The sequence below is a fragment of the Myxine glutinosa genome, chromosome 1 (genome assembly GCF_964187855.1).
Source record: "Myxine glutinosa chromosome 1, kmMyxGlut1.1, whole genome shotgun sequence".
NCBI lineage: Eukaryota > Metazoa > Chordata > Myxini > Myxiniformes > Myxinidae > Myxine > Myxine glutinosa.
The window spans coordinates 70,395,527-70,415,086 of NC_136261.1; the positions used below are offsets into that span (position 1 = coordinate 70,395,527).

A 19,560-nucleotide genomic window follows, 5' to 3' on the forward strand; every position below is an offset into this window, starting at 1 on the left:
GAATCATCATGAGAATCATCATGGGAATCATCATGCACCAAGACTTCCCGGATGAAGGGTTCACTCGGGGTAGATTTTATGATAATCTGAACATTACCGGCCATGGAGTCAAAGAAGGAGATTTTTCTCTCCTTATCTCACCTGTCGGTTTATATAATTCTGGAACATTCACCTGTAACCACGTTAATAATTCCACGAACAAACGAACCAAACTCTCTGAGGTGAAACTCGTTACTGCTGCAGGTGAATATTTATCATTATGTTTATTATTAAATACAATCATTCAATAAACACATGTGATTAATATAAATTAACGAAGTAATTAATTAAAATATAATGTTTGTTCTTCACAGTGAGGAGCCGGAGGAACCCGGTCGAGGAAGGTCGTGAAAACACCTTGTGGTGCTCGATCCGTGGTGCTGATGGTGACGTGGAGTGGATGAGGGGGGACCTGTCGGTAGGAAAGGGACAGTTAATGAAAGTTTCACAAATGGGGATCACTGATGGGGGTAAATGGACCTGCGTCGTCTCCACAATGAACAAAACTCGTCTCACCATCAATCACTTTATCAACGTCTATAAACGTGAGATAATTATTTAATTATTGTCTTATTATATAATTTATCTTTAGTTTCACTTTTATTCACATTTGTTATTCAACATTAAACATTCAATTCCTCGTGTTATTAAACATCCCATTCCCTCTCTTACAGGAGGATCACGTGATGGTGTAAAGAGATGTATTTTTATAACTCCAGTTAACAGTAACATCACCTTACCAGGTGTGAATGATCACAGCACTCGATGGTATAAAGTGAATGAATCAAAATCTCTGATGAAGGATCGAGATGAACAAACAAATGGGAAATTCACAATCACCGAGGATTTCTCACTTAGAATCTCCGATGTTCGTCCCGAGGACACCGGACATTACGAGTGTCGATCTGATCGGCATATTTATTATATATCGATCATCATCGTCACAGGTAAGCTGCTCCACCTGGAGTTATTGTAACAGAAACATGATGAGTTTCAAATAGGTTTTTATTGTAAAAATAAACAATAACATCTTTACTTTCACCTCCAGCCCGAGTAACCCCCAAGAACGACGTTTCTGAAGGAACTGCAGTGAATTTGACCTGTGACCTTTCACATCCTGTACCTGGTGTAACGTTCGGGTGGCGCCATGAAACATCTGATCGTGACGTCACAAACCAGTCCAGTTTCACTTTCATATTTGTTCCTGAAGATGCAGGAAAATGGATGTGTGTTCTGTATGGAGAATCAGGAAGAGTTATCACAACAATCTCACAAACAATTACAGAAGGTACGTTTTGCACCTTTTGGACACGTGACTCGTCTCATCATTATCGTAACATTTAATCTATTATATTGAGGAGATTAACAATAAAGCTATTTGATCGATGTGATTAAATATTGTTAAATAATGTAAAACATAAACTGCATCCACAATGCGGAGGGTACAGGTAAACCACTGTGGCAAGTCTGCTCTCAACATCAAATTTGTGACGTGTACCTCTGTGCTGTGGTTACAAAATCACTTTCACCTTGGGACATTAGTTGTGGAATGGTCTGCCCTTTTCGAGAGTAATCCTAAAAACGAAGATCCAGGAATATCTTTTCTTGCTTTACAATTGAACAATTATTTAAATGTTTTATTACTCAGGTAGAACTAGAAAAACTGTTTCCCCTAATTTTGACTTCATGTGTGTATCTCCAGGGGGTGCGTTCCGCTAGCAAGCAGCTTCCTTGATTCAAAGTGCTCAATGAAGCACTTCAACGAAACGGAGTGCTCGGCACCGCTTAACAAAATGGCGGTCTCCACGTAAACAATGCTGTCGGAGTCCTCAAACAAATTCTGTCTGTCGCGTCGTTTTGAGTTTTACTCGAACCTTTTATGACAACTTCCCCAAACGAATGTATTGTGTCCGTGGTGGATACAGAGTACAAGGAAGAGTGAAAGAAGGACAAATAAATGGGGAGTCAGAAGGGGAAATCCCTTAACATTATTATCTAAACATCCCATCGTTGTGCATTTCGGGGAGCAGGATTGCAAGTTTGTAGATCTTGAAAAATTAGGATGAGAAGTAGAAGTTACAATAAAATTATGAAATTCACATTTCAAAAATACTAGTGAAGATACCATCTGTGTGTGTGGAGTTTGCGCGAACAGACATTCTGATAAATGTGCAGACTCTGGACTGTAAATTGCAACAAGAATCTTCTGATGTTTGTGTGGTGTGTTCAAAGGTGTGTACGGGGTGTGAAAGTCTTAAAGAGACACAATCATGATGATTTTAGAAGAAATGTGTTTATGAAGAAAAAAAACAAAAAAACACCAAAATAAATTTTGGAGGGCAATAAGTAAGCTGGATAACACTGAACTCAATCTCTCCTTATTTTCATTCCAAATATTATTCATTCGAATCACTAATTAATAGCCGGCCAAGCTGGTGTTATGAATGAACGCGTACATATTATGTTGAAAAGCCAGATTTTGCTGGATCCCTTGAGAATTTCGAACCTTTGACGCACAAAATCGCTCCATTGAGGCCGCCATCTTGCGGATGCGGAAGTATGCATAAACAATTGCGGAAAAGTTCAATAGGAGTTTGTTTCACCCGTCTTTGTTTGATTCACAATCTTATGCACCTCTAATTTGTAATTAAAATACTTTAAGACCAACCGCGTTCCCCGGGCCCGCACGGGCCCTTGGTTATCTTCAACGAAAATCGTCACCAAACACCGGAACCAATGAGCTTCGAGCATTTGAAAAAATATTTCAAAAACCAAATCTCTCCATTGAGGCCGCCATCTTGCCGATGCGGAAGTATGCATAAAGATTTGAGAAAAAGTTCAATAGGAGTTTGTTTCACCTGTCTTTTTCTGATTCACAATCTTATGCACCTCTAATTTGTAATTAAAATACTTTAAGACCAACCTCGTTCCCCGGGCCCACAAGGGCCCTTGGTTATCTTCAACGAAAATCATCACCAAACACCGGAACCAATGAGATTCGAGCATTTGAAAAAATATTTCAAAAACCAAATCGCTCCATGGAGGCCGCCATCTTGCGGATGCGGAAGTATGCATAAAGATTTGAGAAAAAGTTCAATAGGAGTTTGTTTCACCTGTCTTTTTCTGATTCACAATCTTATGCACCTCTAATTTGTAATTAAAATACTTTAAGACCAACCGCGTTCCCCGGGCCCGCACGGGCCCTTGGTTATCTTCAACGAAAATCGTCACCAAACACCGGAACCAATGAGATTCGAGCATTTGAAAAAATATTTCAAAAAAGCTTATTACCGGTACCCGCGTTTCGGAGGCTGAAAACGGCGTCAAATATTCAAAAATTGACGAATAATTATTTTTTAGAAATCTCGCGGCCGTAGGGGATAGTTTTTCACGGCTGGAAATATCCGAAGTTGAGACGGAATTCACCGAATTAATCAAGAAGGAAATTTTATAAACTTTAATCTCATCCAGAATGCAAATGGTGTCATTTTGAACTAGGTACGGTACCTACGACACCTACCTACTACCAACTACCTAACCTACTGATGCCATAGTGATGGGTAAAATAGTGGCAAGAGGCTTTGGCTTCGCCGGCTCATTGCGGCTTTGCAGTAGGGTACTGGTACTACAGCATTAATATAACAAAATACAATGTTAAAAACACTCGTGATGTAAACGAATATTGACTGCAATCTTTCCTGATGACCAATACACACGAATCTACCAGCGAAAAAGGGCGTATTTGAAATATTTTGTACAAATCGAAATTCAAAATCATCATTGAATTGAGAGATTGATGAAAGCTCCTACCCACCTTCATATAGTACCTCTGTTATACTCACTGAATAGTACGTGGAGTAGTGTGCACATCATAGTTTGGCAGGAGATTTAAAAAATTTAAATGAAGCGATTTCTTCACAAAATGACCTTGACCTTTCCCTGAATCATGTGACCTTGACCTCGAAATCGTTTTGAAAACCTCTGAAATCGATTCAGCACCTCAGAAAACCATAATATCCACACCAACGTCATCATATTCGGCTCATTAGTTACTGACATGAAACTTAGCGTTTTCACGGATGCGGATGGCAGCCATCTTGGAAATATACTAATTAGGACCCGTGGGACATTTTTTTCCCGCTGGTAACATCAAAATCCTTGAAGTGGATATCCTAGGGGTGCTAAAAATCATTTTGGAATTTAGTTTTAGGGGTGGGGGGTGCATGTGAACCTCTATCTCCTCCTCAACGATTACTAGTGGACTTTCCCGACACAACTAGCGACATTGAGGAAGTCACACAGTATTGAAGGAGCTGTGCTCCAACTCGAATCGAAAGAATGGACGCGACAAAAAGCTGGAATTCGTCCGAGTTTCTTTATTGCATCAAATCAACTCGGATAAACTGAAAAGCCCGTTTATCGGGCAGCATTATATACAAGCACTCGAATATCTCATGCCGGAGCGTTTGCCCTTAAAAGGCGCGACTGGGCGTGTCCAGGAGACCTGGGCGAGTCTGGACATGCCCGGGAACGGCGAGACTGGGTGTCGCCGGACGGGCCAGGCGTGCCTGGACATGCCCGGGAACGGCGAGACTGGGCGTCTCCGGACGGGCCGGGCGTGCCTGGACATGCCCGGGAACGGCGAGACTGGGCGTCTACGGACGGGCCGGGCGTGCCTGGACATGCCCGGGAACGGCGAGACTGGGCGTCTCCGGACGGGCCGGACGTGCCTGGACATGCCCGGGAACGGCGAGACTGGGCGTCTCCGGACGGGCCGGGCGTGCCTGGACATGCCCGGGAACGGCAAGACTGGGCGTCTCCGGACGGGCCGGGCGTGCCTGGACATGCCCGGGAACGGCGAGACTGGGCGTCTCCGGACGGGCCGGGCGTGCCTGGACATGCCCGGGAACGGCGAGACTGGGCGTCTCCGGACGGGCCGGGCGTGCCTGGACATGCCCGTGAACGGCGAGACTGGGTGTCGCCGGACGGGCCGGGCAAGCCCGGGAAAGGCGAGTCCGGGCATGCCCGGGAAAGGCGAGACTGAGCGCCTCCGGGCGGTCTGGGCGAGCCCGGCACAGCGATCGCTCCGTGGTTGCGTCCTCGGCAGGTGTAAGGCGATTGTGTATGTTCAGCGGCAACCGCTACAGTATAATATTATTGATAGAAGAGTTAAAATAGAATGTCTCACTTGTCTTTGTATTTGAGCATTATGTGTCCGAACCGGAGAGGGCCGTGATGTGGGCAATGTGTAGGATTTGTGGCTGAAACGTGTCAAACTTTGTAATTGAGTTTTGAGTGTAAAGTAAAAATTGAGTGTAAAAGGACAAACAAAAACATGAATCTTTCTTTGAAGTTATTTATTGTTGAAAAGAACAACGATTCTTCCCCTCCGCCCTCATTGGAAACCCCCACGATCCAGAATCGGAGGATGTAAGACCAAGTGATCCTGGGGAACATCAAGTGGAAGATTTGTATAGGAAATCAGAGCAATCGGTTGGGAAATAAGGAAAGAGGCGACATCCGAAGTTTCAGGGGGTAACCCCCCCCCCCCCCCGGGAGCCCCCATGATCTGAAATGGATCTGATATTTTGAGCCACGACACCTCCCATCCACCCCCATCCCCTTTGCACTCACCATCCATCCACCACCTCCAATCCATCTACCAGGGAAGTTCTCGGTTCTGCAGGTTGTATTATCTGACCTTAATATGCGCAAAGATGAAATTTCTTGTGCACATCTTTGTTTTTACCTCCGCGACCGAGGGTGGGTGGAGCTTATATTTTCACTCCTGTCTGTTTAGTTCTTTGTCTGTTTGTTTATGAACAAGTTATTTCAAAAAGTTGTGGACGGATTCGGACGAAACTTGGTGGAGAGGGCGGGTTTGTGATGAGGAAGAATGAGTTCAATTTTGGTGGAGATTTGAATCTGGATCCTGATGCGAGTATTTTTAATTTTTAAATGAATGTTGTTTTAAAATATGATTTTATATAAATATAATGCACATTATACAGTTATAGATTGGAGATTGTGTTTCTATTCCCTGGTGTTTTGTTCCACAGATCAAGGCATTCAGGATTGTGTGATATTCATTTGGATATTCATTGCATATGTGCTGCTGTTGGCCATTGTTTCATCACTCTTGATTTGGCACCTGCTCAAGAAAGAAAGGTAGGAACGAATCCTTGTACATGATATGGACTTTGACTGGATAACTAGTTTAAACACTTTTAATGGATATTTCCTTCACTCTTCGCCGAGGACACTGTGGGATGTTTAACGGTCACCAACTAATGCCAGGACACTGGATGCCAGTTTCACATGTATACGAGGGATGGCACACACATTGGTGAATCACAGGACCTGTGAAGCACCAGGATGATGGTTTATAGTTGGGTCGGGATTCGAACCCAGGCTGCTAGCCTTAGAGACGAGTGTGCGTACCTCCAGGTCATCCTGCCAGCCGTTTAAATGAAATATTACACCTTCAGTATTTTGTGAGATGGGAATATAATAACACACACCAGGTTATGTATCATATGTTTATTGGTCAATATAAACCAGGCCTAACACGATCCGACTTGTGTTGTTTTGTTCAACAGGAAAGAACCAGAGGAAGTCGAGGAATAAATAGATGAAATGAAACACACAACATGACATGTGAAAGTTTAAAATGACCGGATCCGTACCTGATGATGATTTTATGCAGCCCAGGAACACGTGCTCCGCTCACCTGCTGTCGCTCCATCAACCAATTTAACTTCGTCATTGAAATATTTCTAGAACATGATGAAGTTCATAGTCCTGAGCTGAGGCACAAGGACCATCCCATCCCGTGTTTACTAACTCGTTTCTGATACACCTTCCAAGGTGTTTTGCAACTGAATAGTTGATACCTGCCTATGTCTGTCATGTAATGTGATGTCGAGTAAAGATTGAGCTTTGGAATTTTGTGCAACCAATGATGAAAGCTTTGCTTGAATAATGTAATCAATATAAAGATATAACATATTATTTTTCATTTTCAAACTTCTTCCTCTGGTCTCGCTCTCTGTGGTTTCTCAGCCCTCGACCTTCCCAAGTAATTCCAGGATTCACGAGTTCTTCCATTACCTGTTCATGGTTCAACTCCCAAAATCAAGTCTTGGGGCACACATCCACGTTTTTGTTCCTTTTCCCCCCAAACTCCTATTTCTGCAATTGTCTTCCTGAGACTGTTCCATTGTACCTTTCTTTTCTTTCCAGGATTCCATCCACACAGTGCACCACCATATCATGTCATTCTCCATTGACCTTACAGAACAAACAGTGTACATCATCTGTTACTTGCAGCTTACACTGTTTCCTTCCTTTCTCTTTCTCTTTCTCTCTCTCTCTCTCTCTCCTCTCTCTCTCCTCTCTCTCTCTCCTCTCTCTCCTCTCTCTCTCTCTCTCTCTCTCTCTCTCTCTCCTCTCTCTCCTCTCCTCTCTCTCCTCTCTCTCTCCTCTTCTCTCTCCTCTCTCTCCTCTCTCTCCTCTCTCTCCTCTCTCTCTCTCTCTCTCTCTCTCTCTCTCTCTCTCTCTCTCTCTCTCTCTCTCTCTCTCTCCTCTCTCTCCTCTCTCTCTCTCTCTCCTCTCTCTCTCTCTTCTCTCTCTCTCTCTCTCTCTCTCTCTCTCTCTGTCGCCACCTATCGGCCGTCGGTACGTTGGGTGTAGCGTCATGGCGGCTGTGAGCAACTGCTCTGTGTTTTGGTGAGTTCGTCGTGAGTTTTCCCCCCTCTCCTGCCCTCCCCTGCCCCCCCCCCTCCCTCTCCTTTTCCATCCTGTGTGCTTTGGCATTTGTTTCCCATCTGTTCTACACCTTTGCCTTCGAGAGAGAGAGGATTGAGAGCGGGCCCATTCTGGGTGCGGCCTACTGGCGTTGACGGCGCGTTGTAAGCCATTTCTGTGCTTATAATGCACGTTTATTTTTTACTTTAGTTCGTTTTTTTTAGGTTTGATACCCTCTTGTCCGGCTCGGACAAGCGGGGAGAGGGGGGGGGGGGGGTATTTTCGCCGGAATGGCGAATGCACGCTCTCGTCGCGATGACTTTGAAGGCTTAACCAGGAAGCACGCGTTTGTGTGCGTGCCTCCGGAAGGAGTCCCTGTCGAGGACATCATCCTCGCTGTGGGGAGCATTGTTGGAGATGAAAATATACGTGCAGCTTCGCGTATGAACCAGAAAGTGGTGGTGTTCGTTTCGGATGAGGAACTCGTCCATGACGTGGTAAGCGCGGGAATAACCACGGAAAGCGGTCACTTTATGATGGCATCGCCGCTATTAACTCCCGCTACGAGAGTGGTTATTTCCAACGTACCACCATTTATCCCAAATGACAAGTTAATGACCGTGCTATCACGGTACGGTAAAATGGTATCGAGGATTTCAACAATCCCTCTTTGGTGTCGGAATGAACGTGTTAAGCACGTAATGAGCTTCCGCAGACAGGTATATATGGTCCTTCCAGACCGTGGGGACGACACAGGCCTCAACATCACTTTCAAAATTAATTTTGAAGAGGCAAATTTCCAGCTATACGCATCGTCCACCACCTTAACATGCTTTCAGTGTGGAGCGTATGGACATTTAAAACGTTCTTGTCCCAAAGCCTCGTGTGTCAGGTGTGGCAAGACAGGTCACACTGCCATAGTTTCTAAGGAGGAGGTTGCTCTGCTAATGAATACACCCAGTGGGAGGGAGGTAAACGCTGCTCCACTAATGAATACTCCCAGTGGGAGGGAGGTTAACGTTGCTCCACTAATTGAGATTCCCAGTGGGGGGGAGGTTATCGCATTGCCACCGCCTAAAATTCCTAATGAGGGTGAATCCAGTGTTCCAAGCGTGAACGTATTTATTCCTCCTCAGCAAAATGTTGAAATGGACACTGATAGTAAAGTGGGGACGAGTAAACGAAGGGCTCCGCATGATAGTGACTCATCTGGAGCAGGTAAAAAGGTTGTGCTCGATTTGCAGGCTGTTAGTGAAAAAACTCTTCAGGATGCACCTGGAATCTCTCTGCAAAGCGCGGACCAAATAAATAAAGAGGAAAACCCAGAAAAGAGCATCAGGGTTCAGCCGCTAAAACAACACGCTTCCATTACTCACACAGACGACGTTAATGATGTAAATAATTCAGGCCACGATACCGTGAATGGCGCATCATTGATCCAAGCGAATGTCGCCGAACAGGCTGACATCCATAATAAATCTGCCAATATAGCAGAAAAGGGCGGAAACATAAATCCACAGGAATGTGGGAATAATGATTTCATGCCAATTGAGGAAATCAGTAATCAATGTGCTGATGTTTCCCAAACACAGCACTGCGTGGACCCCCCAGACAAGGGAAGGCTAGGTTGCATAGCAGGAGAAGAAAACGGTATTGACCCAGACCCCATTGGACCACTTTCTGATTTATCAGAATCGGAAGAGGAGGTGGAGGTAACAGCATTATCACAATTAATGCCAGATCAACCCCCAACCCCTCCCCATATTGTTCTCTCATTCCTCAATGAAACGTATAGACAGCGAAATGTCATCATTGGGGATCATTTCCCTGATTTGGCTCCCTTTATTCAGGCTGCAAAACTAGTCATAAAAAAATCTGAGGAACTAAACCTAACAAAATCGCAGTTTCATCGACTAAAGAAAATCATAACAAAGGCAAAGAGTGAGTACTCACAGTGTCAGACAAAATTTACTAATGAGTGATGAAGACGCTTAATCTTGCAACACTCAATATAAATGGTGGTGGGGCCAGTCACGTCCGCCAGATCCAAGTGAATAGCTTATTCAAACGGAAACAATTTGATGTAATATTACTGCAAGAAACTCATATTATTGAGAAGGTTGAACATGACTGGAGCAGCATGTTCAAAGGTAAATGTTTCTTCAGTAATATGTCATCTGTATCTGCTGGAGTGGGGTTTTTGTTAAAACCGGGACTTGTACCTGAATCTTGCCTCTTTCAGGAGGTGATTCGGGGACGTTTTGCCTCCCTAGAATTGGTGATCAATAGCCTGAAGCTTATTATTTTTAATGTATATGCACCAAATGAGAGTACTGACCGTAAAGCCTTCTTTACTGAAGTGATAAACCATTTAAATTTGTTTGACCCAAATCAGTGCATATGCATGGGGGGAGATTTCAATTGTACGCTAGAGCCCAAAATAGACAGAAATTCACCGGAACCACATCCCGAGTCCCATGGTGACCTCTCCCAGTTCCTTTCAGGTGGGGCTTTTTTGGATGTATGGCGATTGATGCACCCAAATGACCGGCAGTTTACATGGTGTCGATGCTCCAATGGCCAAGTATCCTTAGCGAGGCTTGACTGCTGGTACATCACCCCACGATTAAGGAATATTGTAACCTCCTCAACTATTACCCCTTCCATCTTCTCTGACCACCACATGGTCACGATGGGCCTATCTTTCCCTCAATTCAAACGGAGGAGCGCCTATTGGAAATTCAATACAAGTCTTTTGGATGATACCCTGTTTAAGGAAGCCTTTCGCATCCTATGGATAGCAATAGTTGGAAAAAAGCCCCTCTTTGCTTCCACTAACCTTTGGTGGGATAATATGAAAACTCATATACGACTGTTTTGTCAACAGTTTAATTCCCACATCACTCATGAAAGTCAAATCACATTGGCACGGTTGGAAACCGAAATTCTAAAACTGCAGAACAAAATGGCAGAGCAAGAAAATGAGACAAATTATAAATTGCTCCTTGAAAAAAGGACCCAACTCCGGGAACTATTACAGGAGAAGGCTGCAGGACTACTAGTTAGACTAAGAGTAAAAAGCATTAAAGTATCAGATAGTCCTAGCAAAGCCTTCTTTCACTTAGAAGCTGAAACGAAGCCTCCCCAGCTTATTTTATCAGTTAAGGACCCCAGTGGGAATGAAATTACAAGTTCTGATGGGGTAAAAATCACTATTAGAAAGTATTATTCTGAACTATTTGCTAAAAAAGATATATATGAGGATAAAATAAAATGTTTTACCTCCCATCTCCCAACCCTAACTGAGACTCAACGCCTGGAGCTGGATGTGCCTTTAAGCCTTGATGAATTACAGCGTGCCCTGGTTGAAATGGAATCTGGAAAGGCTCCGGGAATTGATGGCCTGCCAGCTGAGTTTTACATGGAATTTTGGGACATTTTGGGCCCGGAACTATTGATTGTAATCCAAGAATCCTTGCGAAAAGGTGTAATGCCACTAAGTCTAAGGAGAGCAGTGGTGAGTCTTCTCCCAAAGTCAGGAGATCTCCGGCGGATGGAGAATTGGAGACCGGTTTCAATAATGTGCACTGACTATAAATTGTTTTCGAAAGCAATGGCAAATCGTTTAAAAAAAGTCATTGGTGATCTGGTTTTACCTGATCAGACATTCTGCATCCCCAGTCGTTCGATTTACGACAAATTTTTTTCGTGCGGGATTTAATGTATGCTCGCCATGACCAAAATGATTTTGGAATATGTTTTCTAGACTTTGAAAAAGCCTTTGACAGCATTGACCATGTTTTCTTGTGCCATGTTCTTGAAGCATGTGGGTTTGGGGTAATTTTCAGGGCCTTTATAACTCTATTGTACACTGACATCTCCAGTGTAATTAAGGTGAACAAAGAACTGGTTCCCCCCATAAAGGTTCAGAGGGGGGTACGGCAGGGTTGCCCAGTCTCAGGTTTGCTTTTTGCGTTAGCAATGGAGCCATTTCTTTGCACACTGAGAAAGAATATCTCTGGCCTGACCTGTTTTCCTGGAAGCCCACCAATGACTATATCGGCCTATGCAGATGATGTTTGCGTCATTATAAAAAACCACCAAGACATTGTTGCTCTTGTAAAGTCCTTAAGAACCTTTTTCATGGCTTCATCTCTGAAGGTTAATTGGACGAAAAGCAAAGCTCTTTGGGTGCCATACCTTAATAGCTGCCTACCTGTCTCAACACACCTGCCTGCTCTTCCAGAAAACTTGGAGTGGAAAGCAGATGGTGTTGATTACCTTGGTGTGTCTCTGGGCTCTACACAATTTGAGAAAAGGAATTGGGAAGGTGTGACTGGAGAAATAGACAGGAGGCTGAACCTGTGGAAAAGAGCCCTACCGCACCTCTCATTTAAAGGCCGAGTCTTAGTGGCAAACAACTTGGTTGCTACAACGTTGTGGCATCGCTTTATTTGCCTGCAACCACCAGAAGTGCTGCTGGACAGGATACAGGCCAAACTTGTGGACTTTTTTTGGGGAGGCCATCATTGGCTGCGGCCAAGCGTAATATGCCTTACTTCATCTGAAGGTGGTCAGAGCCTTGTTCACGTGAGATCCCGTCTCATGGCTTTTCGCCTGTGCTCCATTCAACGCCTCCTATTTGGTGAAAACCTGCCAAACCATGCCTTGGCTTGCCATATCTTACAGCAGGCGGGTAGACTCGGCTATGGTCTCGAAGTATTCCTGACTCACCTTAAGTACGTGAATACATCAACGCTCCCCATATTTTACCAGAGCCTTCTCAGTGCCTGGGAAAGACTTACCGTGAGCCGTAAAGCGGACACTTACTCCCCAGGGATGTTCGAGGTTGAACCCCTGTTCTTCAATCCTCTCTTCCCTGATGTTCTCAAGAGTCGTCATTTGTGCCAACGCTTTATTGAGGCAGGCATAAACAAAGTATGGCACCTTCGGCCAAACTCCGGTGTCGGGTGGAGGAATGTGGAGGAAATTTCAACCTTGACGGCGATTCGGTCCAAGAGGACAATTGGAACGATTTTGAGGAAAGTTGTTCAAAAACGTCATCAGCTACAGAAACTTTGGACTTGGAATACTTTTGGACACCCCAACGAGTCCCCGTTCCCGAAACTGATTTTTGACTGCTTTCCCAAGGAACTTCCACCTGTTAGCACAGGGACAAGTGTATTGCATGCTGAGAGCAGCAAGAGCCTGTATAGGTGGTGGTTATCTCAAGTTCTTGGTATTCCTCCGCTAAATGGAGTAGCACGATGGAAGAGGCTACTCCCTGCCGGGCCCCCCAATGAACCTGTATGGGAATCAATGTATTGTAAGCTGATCAACAAAAGAACAGGTGATCTTCAGTGGCGCCTTGCCCACTGGATCATCCCATGCAATACATATGTATGGAATTTTGCCCCAATATCTGCATGTTGCCCCTTCTGTTCTATAAATGAGGATGTTTTTCATTTTTTTATTGGTTGTGAAAGACTTTTTCCTTTATTTGAATGGTTAGACTTTGTGTCGTTCAAAATGAATTTCAGATTTACTTTTCGATCCTTTATTTTTGGGCTCAAAAAGAGACGGCAACACAACAAAGAATATGAACTGTTGTGCTTTTTTGTAGCTACAGCAAAGCTTGCTACTTACCTGTCCAGAAAGGAGAGGCGGAATGGTAAGCCCATTCATCAATGCAATGTCATGACGTTTTTCAATGCACTGTGTGCTGCAAGGCTAAAACATGAGTTTGAGTTTTCCAAGAGCATGGGTGAAATTGATGGATTTGTGGAAAAATGGTGTTTGAAAAGTGTCTGTGAAGTCCGCCAAAACGAGTTGATATTATTTTTCTCTTGATTGTTCATAATTTCTACACTTCATAGTATTGCTGCAGAAGATTGCATTTGTTTTCGGTAAAAGATGAACTGATCAACGCATATATCTGTATTGTTTCCTCGCTTCATCGTTTTCTCTTGGTTTTGGCTTTGTTGATTTTATACACTGTACATCCATGCACTTTATATTTTTTGGAATAAAAGGACGTCAAAAGTCAAAGTCTCTCTCTCTATCTCTCTCTCTCTCTCTCTCTCCTCTCTCTCTCCTCTCTCTCTCCTCTCTCTTCTCTCTCTCTCCTCTCTCTCTCTCTCTCTCTCCTCTCTCCTCTCTCTCTCCTCTCTCTCCTCGCTGTTCCTATTTTTAATTCCCTTACTTTATGTCTGCATGTGGTCCAACTGTTTGTTCATTGTCAGTTTATGTCTGTCAGGTTGATTTTCCAAGAGGCAATTTGTGTAAAATGGCATTTTAACATCACACTGATAAACACCTTGTTGAAACCTTTTGAAAAATAAATTCTTTTTTATGTTGAGCGTTGTCATCTTGAAACACATGGATGAGGCTGTGACACGTGTTAAAATGTCTGTGATTAACAATGTGTAACGCCGTAAAATGGACCAATCACCAGCGATTTGATTCGTGGAAATAAAAGAGGTAGATCACATTTCGTGCATCGCGAGGAACCTCCAGTACGAGTTCTTCGAGCAAACATGGAGACTGTAAATCATAAACCTGAACCCTCTTTCCATATATTGAAGAAGATCATGTACGATCGATTGTTGCACATTTATTGACTCTGCAGATACAACAACAACAACAACAACATGCATTTTAAAGGCCATTTTCCCTACTAGTGCGGGGGTTAGCCTTGCGGTCCCCATGACAATATTCTCCATTTTGCCCTATTTTCTGCATCTCTCCTTGTTAACCCCCTTGCCCGCATTTCTTCTTCCACCATCTTTAGCCAAGTCTTTCTCGGTCTTCCCCGTCCTCTACTTCCTTCTACATTCATTTCCATCACTCTTCTCAACCAGTCAATTTCATCCTTCCTCAACACGTGACCAAACCATCTCAACCTGTTCCTCTTCACAGCATCAATCACAGGCTCTATTCCCATCATCTTTGGCAATTCATCATTTGTCTTCCTCTCTCTCAACGATACTCCGCACATCCGTCGAACCATTCGAATTTCCACCCTTTCCAACCTTCGTTGCTGCTCGATGTTCATTACCCATGTCTCGCTCCCATAAATCATAACATTTCTCACACATGTAGCATACACCTTTCCCTTCAGCTTCAACGACACTCCCCTCATCATCAGCACGCCACTCAGTTCCCGAAAGTTCTTCCATGTACATCTCACTCTAGCAACCGTTGCCGAGTCTGATCCACCTTCTCCATTCAGCATGTCTCCAAGGTAGCAAAATGTTTTCACACCTTCCAGCTTCACGCCGTCTCCAAGATCCAACTCAACATTTCCTCCTTCTGCAGCTCCCTCTGTGCACACCTTACACTTGAATGTAGCTGTCACACTGGTTAATGACCCTCTCAGACCACGACATTTTTGATGAACCCACTCAGCGCACATTGTACATTGAATGGAGTTCACTCCGACACCCTTCCTACACACAGCACAGGGCCACTTCCCAGTTCTTTCCAACTTACCACATGCTTTACCACTTGCCATCACCTTCGTCTTTCCGATATTCACCTTCAGACCTTTTGTCTCCATACATTCCTTCCACTTGTTCATCTTTTCCTTCAGTCCATCCATACTTTCCGCAATCAACACCAGATCATCTGCACACAACAACTGCCATGGTAAATCCTCCTTTACGTTATGAGCCAGCACCTCCATCACAGCTACAAATAGTAGTGGACTTAGTACCGACCCCTGATGCACTCCCACCTTCACCTCAAACTCACCACTGTTCCCGTCCTTCGTCCTTACAGCTGTGCACGCTCTTTTGTACATTGCCATCACTACTCTGATCAACCTTTCCTCCACTCCTAACTTCCTCAATGCCCATGTCAATACTTTGCGTGGAACCCTATCGAATGTTTTCTCCAGATCAACAAACCCAAGAAACAACTTCTTCCTCTTCTCCATGTACTTCTTCTGCAACTGCCTCACAATGAAAAGCGCGTCTGTCGTTCCTCTTCCTGGCATAAATCCAAACTGCATTTCATGGATCTTCACTTTCTTCCTTATCCTCATCTCCAACACCGTTTCCAACACCTTCATTCCATGCTCCAATAACTTTATCGCTCGGTACGAGCCACACTCCAGAGGGTCACCTTTCCCCTTGTATAGAGGGACAAGGGTACTCAGTTCCAAACCACTGGAATGCGGCCTTCTTTCACCACCAGATTACAGATCTCTGTCATTCTCTTCACTCCCCAACTTCCTGCTGCCTCCAACATATCTCCCACAACTCCGGTCGGCCCTCCCGCTTTTCTACCCTCATTGCTTTTATCGCTTCCTCAACTTCCTTCTCAGTTATCTTCTCTGCCGGTCCTAAAACTGGGTTACTCTCTATGTTGCCATCCCATTCATTCTCTGTATTCAACAGCATTTCCATATATCTTTTCCATCTTCCTTTAATTCCATCTTGGTCGACAACGATTTGTCCCACTTCATCCTTCAAGCAACCCACCCCCATCACATCACACCTCACTTTCGCTATCTGCTTTGCAATCCTGAATACTGCTTTCTGACCATCTTCCGAATCCAAGCGTTCTCCGAACATTTTCGTACATGCCTCCTGCGCCTTTGCTACCTCTTTCTTTGCAGCCTTCTTGGCTGCCTTATAACTTTCATGCTCTGCTGTTTCTGCTCCCGTACCCTTCGCCTTCTGCCACTCCTTGAACTTCTTCCTCTTCTCGTTAATCCTCTTCCCAACTTCATCATCCCACCACCATGTTTCCGAGTGCCTCGGTGGTCCTTTTGTCCATCCACATACCTCACCAACGGCTCCCAACAGACTAGCTTTCATTGACATCCAACCACTTTCAAGCTCAACCACATCATCCTCGACCCTACTCAGCCTCTCTTTTAATACCTCCCTTACTGTCACCTCTTTCAACCTCCATACCTTCATTCTCGGTTGGTACTTCACCCGCCGAGCCATCCTCGCACCTTTCACCCTTATGTCGCAGACAACCAAGTGGTGCTGTGAAACAGCCTCCTCCCGCGGGATCACCTTTGTGTCCCGGAGGTGCCCCCTATCTCGCCTACGCACCATCAGGTAGTCAACGGTTGTCGTCGACCCACCTGACGTGTATGTAACAAGCTTATTATCCTCTTTCTGGAACTGAGTATTACAAATCAACAAATCAGCTCCATCAGCAAACTCCAAAATCCTTTCACCTTCTCCATTTCTCACACCATATCCGTAACCCCCATGAACTCTGTCAAAACCATCCATACTCCTTCCCACATGTCCATTTCGGTCTCCTCCTACCACAACAACTTCCTCATCTTTCACGTTTTCCATCAGCTTCTCTATCGCACACCAGAACTTGTCCTTCTCTTCATCGCTTCGGCCAACCTGCGGAGCATATCCCGAGATGACGTTCACCAAGAGCTTTCGAATCATCATTTTCACCATCATCAACCTATCACTCACTCTAGTCACACTCACCACACTGTCTACAAACTCCTCAGAAAACATGACACCAACACCATTCACGCCCTCCAGGCACCCTTGCCACATAAACTTGTATTTCTGTCCCTGCCTACCCTTCACCATTCTCACACCACTTCCCTTCCATCTCGTCTCTTGCACACAACATATGTCCACTCTTCTTCTGACCAATACGTCCACCACTTCTCTTGATCTCCCTGTCATTGTCCCTACATTCCAAGTCCCAAACCTCAGAAACCGATCTCCACTTCGGGCTGTACCCTGCCCATATGTAGTTGTAATTGTCATGGTTCTCTTTTTGAGGCAATGCTTTTATGGCCGGATGCCCTTCCTGACGCCAACCCTCTTAGTCGTCTCTTACGACACGCAGGGATACGGTGTACCTATTCTAATCCAGGGTACACACTGTGAAACGTTTAAAACATGGAAATTCTAGGGGTTGGGGGGAGGGCGGCATCAGCATCACGGCTGCGGTTTAAACATACTTAAATAATATTTTTAAAAAACCATGAAAAACAATCTGGGAAAAGACTCTAAGTGAGAACGTGGATTTGAGAAAGCAGGAGCAGAGGTGGAAGAAAAACGAGATATAGGGGTCGGGGCACAAGTCGAGACAAGGAGGAGAGCGAACAAGCATGTGTCCGGGAGGAGAGTAAGAATTAATATAGAATTATTATTATTATTATTTTTTGTTCTGTCTTCAAAAACGCTGGACAAAGGATAAGATGTTCGTGAGAGGTAGGGGGGAGGAAAGCAAATCAAAGAAACAAGCAAATACTATGAAGGAAAGAACCCATATTCACAAAACACTGCCGGGGGGGGGGGGGGCGGGAGAGACCAGGCCGCACGAGGCGCGCACGAGTCGTGAACAAAAAAACGACTAAATCACACACAAATCTGCAACAAACACAAAACCAAATAGAAGCACACAATAACACATACACAACAAAATACCCAGCGGAAACCTGACAAAGACACGAACGGGAAAAAACACTCAGACTTTGATGCCGTGGAGAGATCGAAGCAAGCCCCGTCGCTCGAGGGATCGGAACAGATACGGAACCTGTATCTGCAGATACAGGCCCGATTCACCCCAGCACCATCCGAGCTGGGCCGTAACTTCCGGAAACGGAAATGAACCCGCGGTCATGGTGTCCGGATACAACGGTGAATATTTGCACCTTCATACATGACATCCTCCCCTTAAAGTCCAAAATTACCAAGAGCAATATGTGCTAGATTTCCATAATTGACATTTCAAAAGAAACATTTCCAAAAACATGTGAAAATTTGTGTGCAAACAAAAGCAAGTGGACACGGGGATAATTCTGCCCCTGTGTGTGTCAATGTTAAAAAAACATCTTCAAAGATTCAAACTGTCGGGTGTTTTTCTCTCGTGCATTGAGAGTCGCGGTGTACCAGTGGATACAGAGTCCGAGGTGATCCCTTTGGGTCGCTGTGGACCAGTGGATACAGAGTCCGAGGTGATTCCTTTGGTCTCCACGAAGGGTGTAGCGTTCGCAGAGGTGTTTGGGGCATCCGAGCCGGCTGGAGCGGCCACGACGATCTCCGGCAGTGGCGAGTCGAACTGTTGTTCTGACTGTGACGATGCTGCCGGCTCCATCGACTCACAGTGACGGTAGGTTATGTGGTCCTGATGTCGACGAATTTCGCGGCCGTCCTGCAGGCAAATCACGCAGGACAGTGGACCTGGCTTCTCGATGATGTCCCCCGGTAGCCATGTCGCACCTGCACCAAACTTTCGGTCAAACACTGGATCTCCAATGTTTATACAGCGACTATTGGACGTCTTATCGTGCACCAACTTTTGATTAAGCTGGCTCTGATAAACATTTGATGATATGTCTGGTTTGAGATTGTCAAGTGTCGTTTCATCAATAACTCAGACGGAGCTGCACCGGTTGTTGATTGTGGCGTGATGCGGTATTTGAACAGGAGACGAGACAGCTTTGTTTCCAGGTTTCCCTCCTGAAGTTTCCGCAATCCTGATTTGATGATTCCCACGGATCGTTCGGCCAAGCGATTTGAAGCCTGGTGATGTGGGCTGACAAACTTATGTTTGATGCCGTTCTGACGTGTGAACTCGGCAAACTCGGAACTGGAAAAACACGAACCGTTATCACTCACGATCATCCTGGGCAGACCATGAGTGGCGAAACAGCGTCTGAGTCTTTCGATGGCAATGGCTGACGTAGAACCACGCGTCACATAGGCATCAACCCATTTTGTGTGCGCGTCCATGATGATTAGAATCATGCTGCCGTTGATAGGCCCAGCATAA

The 19,560-nt window shown here is 44.9% G+C and overlaps 1 protein-coding gene across 1 annotated transcript in view; it reads left to right on the plus strand.

Annotated features, from left to right (window-relative positions):
• Window positions 1–7,049, plus strand: part of LOC144890906 (T-cell surface glycoprotein CD4-like) — a 13,148-nt gene extending 6,099 nt beyond the window's left edge. The window contains exons 2-7 of the mRNA XM_078772805.1: window positions 1–243; window positions 354–584; window positions 714–986; window positions 1,088–1,327; window positions 6,099–6,207; window positions 6,639–7,049. The exon at window positions 1–243 is cut by the window's left edge and continues 141 nt beyond it. Coding sequence (XP_078628931.1) covers window positions 1–243; window positions 354–584; window positions 714–986; window positions 1,088–1,327; window positions 6,099–6,207; window positions 6,639–6,666 — 1,124 coding nt within the window. The 3' untranslated portion in view covers window positions 6,667–7,049. The remainder of the gene's footprint in view (window positions 244–353; window positions 585–713; window positions 987–1,087; window positions 1,328–6,098; window positions 6,208–6,638) is intronic.
• Window positions 7,050–19,560: the final 12,511 nt, after the last annotated feature.